The sequence below is a fragment of the Morone saxatilis genome, unplaced genomic scaffold (genome assembly GCF_004916995.1).
Source record: "Morone saxatilis isolate NCDOM2014 unplaced genomic scaffold, NCSU_SB_2.0 Contig12, whole genome shotgun sequence".
NCBI lineage: Eukaryota > Metazoa > Chordata > Actinopteri > Moronidae > Morone > Morone saxatilis.
The window spans coordinates 1,320,295-1,324,138 of NW_023339674.1; the positions used below are offsets into that span (position 1 = coordinate 1,320,295).

At 40.1% G+C, this 3,844-nt stretch overlaps 1 protein-coding gene across 1 annotated transcript in view; it reads left to right on the top strand.

The window, feature by feature from the left end:
- LOC118322326 (tetraspanin-1) overlaps positions 1-3,844 on the top strand; it is a 15,547-nt gene that overhangs the window by 5,352 nt on the left and 6,351 nt on the right. Inside the window, exon 3 of the mRNA XM_035653980.1 lies at positions 2,333-2,407. Within this exon, the coding sequence (XP_035509873.1) occupies positions 2,333-2,407 (75 nt within the window). The remainder of the gene's footprint in view (positions 1-2,332; positions 2,408-3,844) is intronic.

Consider the following 3,844-nt stretch of genomic DNA (forward strand, 5'->3'; position numbering starts at 1 on the left):
GAGACTATAGGAACCACAAGTAGCCCTGCATTCAGAGAACGCAGTGTTCTAGTGGGGTAATAGGGTACAATGAGCTCTTTAAGTTCTTCAGTTCTGACGTCAGTTTGAACTCCATGCAAAAATAGTGCGTTAGCTAGTTGTGTTAACAACAGACATTTAATAAGCAGCCACACCACAATGTTTGAAACAATGGTATTGGAAAATCCATCTTGAGCTTGAGTACAAAGCTTCACTACTCCATATTTCTTAACAATAAATTAAATGACCGTGTATAATGACAAACTCAGAGAATTATCTTCAAATCTGCAGCTCTACTGAGCTTTCTAGTGTCTTGTAGCTTCTAGTTATGCAGGACATTTTCTGTCTGGTTCAGAAGAAGCAGCTGTCTACATCAAACAAGCTCCAGTAAACCCACTGTAGACTGCCTGCCCATGACCAAACAGCAAACACAGTTAGAGACTAGCTGGTAAAGAAAGTGGAACATCTAAAGAGCCAGACATTTCCCTCAGGAGTAAGTGGAGATCAGACTACGATGAGTGCAAATATAGGACTTACATTCATCAGGTGAACACAAATGATGATGATAATGTGTCTGCTGGATGTTCAAGTAGGCAATTGTGCTCCATGTATTTTAACACCGATAATTTCTCAAGGTGTGTATACAGTAAAACTACCATGTAGCAAGGCTGGTACATTTCCGTCATCTACTTGTGTATTGTGACTTGTTGCCCTTAAAAAGAGTTCAACCACTGACAATGTAAAACAACACAGATCAAGCATGGCTTCAGGAGATTCTTTCACATCCAGTTGCTCCACATTCAATATCTCACCCATCATTGCATTTACACCGAGCTCAGCAACAGCTCAGTTAATATCCACAGCTTCCCCTCCCGCCTCATTCGTATCAGCAATGCCACCAACCCCCGAACACTACAGTGTACATTATTATGCTCATTAACGACGGTGCTAACTACCTCTTAGTCCACTGTAGTGAGTCTAATGAGGAGCACAGACGACTCATTTCCCCCCATAGAGCCCCCATCATGTCCACATCTCCCATTGAGTTGAATGATGACGGTGCAGCCGATCCTGCAATTGATAGCGCAGGACGCTGGCTCACGGGAGAAACAGCTGTAATGGACTGAATAAAAAGAACAGATGAGCTGATAGAACAGGTAATTTCGGCTGTCCTTATTGTCCCTCTGTGTAATCTGCCAAGCTTTATCAACAGTGTGTGATTGTTAGGTACAACAATAGCTGTTTAACAGGACCCTGGAAATTCAGATGGGTTACAAACCTCAGAATCAGCTTTTTTGAGTTTGAAGTTTAAGTTATTTTATTTATTTAGAGTTTAGTTTTTGAGAAAGGCTCTGGACTGTTAGGTCAAATGCAATCTTTAATAAAAAAAGCCAATCCTTGGTACTGGAGTCTTAATAGGAGCAAATGTTGACAAAAGGGAATCTGCTCTTAATGACAGTAAGCAAAGCACACTTGTGCCTTTTCATGCAAATAAAAATGCATAAGGTATGTTCCCAATGTCCAGATAAACTAGAAACTCCACAGATTTAAAAAAAATATATAATGAAATGTTATTTATACAGAAAACCATCAGGATGTCAATTGTATGTACACCACAAGATGTTGGTTTACCTAAATCTATTTTTATTCTGATCTAGGGCTGCAACCTAAAATTATCTGTATTATTTATATCATTAGATCAGTTGTTTAATGTATAAAAGGTCATTAAAAATGTGAGAAGCTGGAATAGAAACTGGTCCAGTTTAATGTATTTTATTTACATCACCTCCAAATAAGTGGTTTAGATAATCTGAGTAAAGTGGCTTATTTCCAACCTGTTTTATTGTTTGACTGCTGGTGTTTCTTGACCCATCTGACTTCATTATACTGTTACATCCTGTTTCCAGAAGATTTAACTTGGCGAGCACGATGTTGTCACAACTGATGCTTAGAGACCTATGAGTTCAAAGAGAGTAAACCAAACTTTTTGTTTAATTTGTGTTTTTATGATTTGAGTAAACAAAAAGTTTTTTATATTATTATTGCATTGTATTGTATTTCATATTATTAGTAGTGACAAATAGTGGTTAAATATATTCAGTTTAGTTTTGGATATGACAAACAAGAAGGCATTAAATCTTCATAATTAAGGTGCAACCAGCGAATATTTGGCATTTTTGCTTGACAAATTACAAAATAAAAAAATATTTTTTACCTTTTTTTACACTTTTGGAAAACTGCTTGATAAAAGATAAAAGATTCTCATATTAAGAGAAAAATTATCTCCCTGTCTCCTCTTCTTCCCCCCCTGCAGTTCTTCTCCATCATCCTCATCATATTCATCGCTGAAGTAGCAGCTGGAGTCGTGGCTCTGGCCTACTCCTCATTTGTAAGTTCCCCACTTCACCTTATCCTCTTTCTTTTCATTCACTGCCTCATCACACTGCCCCCTCCCACCCCTCTCCCATGCCTCTTTCTCTTCCACCCTCCTCTTTACTCCCTTTCCTTTGTCTCTTAATGCTTCTCGTCCCTCCCTGTCTTTCACTGTCACCCTCTCACCTCCTCGTCCCACTGTCTGGATTTTATCTCCATGTAAATTCTCCATTATAGCTGCGGCCATCATTGAATTACTGGCTTTATGTCCGCCTCACTACATTCGGCTACTTAATGACTCCGGGATAGCCCTGGGCCGTATGCGCTGTCTCTAACTTTGAGCAATTTATTATTCTGGAATATTGAAGCTAAAGCATTTTATATGCAAAACAGTCTATTTACATATGTGCCCCCCCTCCTTCTGTCTCACACACACATGCACACACATGTGCTCCATTTCCATTTAGTGCCACATATAATAATTACAAGGATTTCAAATGAGCTATGTAAAAGGAGGTTAGTGGAGACTGGGATCCTAATAAAGAACGTAGAAAGTGGAGTTTTTTTATCCAATCAGAGGTTGTATCAGAGTCCCCAGGAGCAAGAGAGGTAATCTAACAAGCATCCATCTGCAGGGAGAAGCTGATGAACGGAGGAGAGCAGACTCTGCACTGCCTGTGAAAACCAGTTTGAGCAGCAACTACACACTGCACAAACATTCAAACTGCCCCAAATATTCTGTGGGAGCATCAATTCGGTGTTCAGCCCTATTTTTGTATAAACTGTTACAAGAAAGTTATAGACAGAAACTCACCTAACCGTTGTGGAGCATTTCGACCAAAAATAAATTGGTTCGGAAACCAAAAAGTTGGTTCGCAGCTGGAACCAAAAAATACCTGGTTTCCCTTGGAAACCAAAGTGTGTGTGCCATATTCTACAGGTTCTTGTGCATTATGCAACGCCCTTTGTTGATGATGCATCCTTGATTACTATGGTTCTGCTCAAAACTGGTGGAACCAATCTAAGTATCTTTAACTGAACCGGTTCAAGAACCAGAGCTAATTTGGTGGAAAAACACTACCTGCGTGTTTCTAGTTTCTTTCTCTCAGTAATCAAATGAATTCTGGTTCTGTCCAATCCTCAGTGGGCCCGCTCTCACACAAGAAGCTAAGCAAGTGTGTGTGAGTTTGTCTATGTGTGGGGACTTGTTTTACTATATTTGTTATTTTCACACACATATAAACAATAATAAAATCCTTAAGATCACACATGCACACACAGGGCTCATGGACATACAAATGTGGGGAGATGGAGTGAGAAGGCTGCCACCCAGTGGCACCCTGGGAGCAGTAAGAGGTATGGTGCCTTGCTAAAGGGCACCTCAGCAGTGCCCAGGAAGTGAACTGGCACCTCTCCAGCTGCCAACCCACACTCCATACTGTGGTTCATGCTG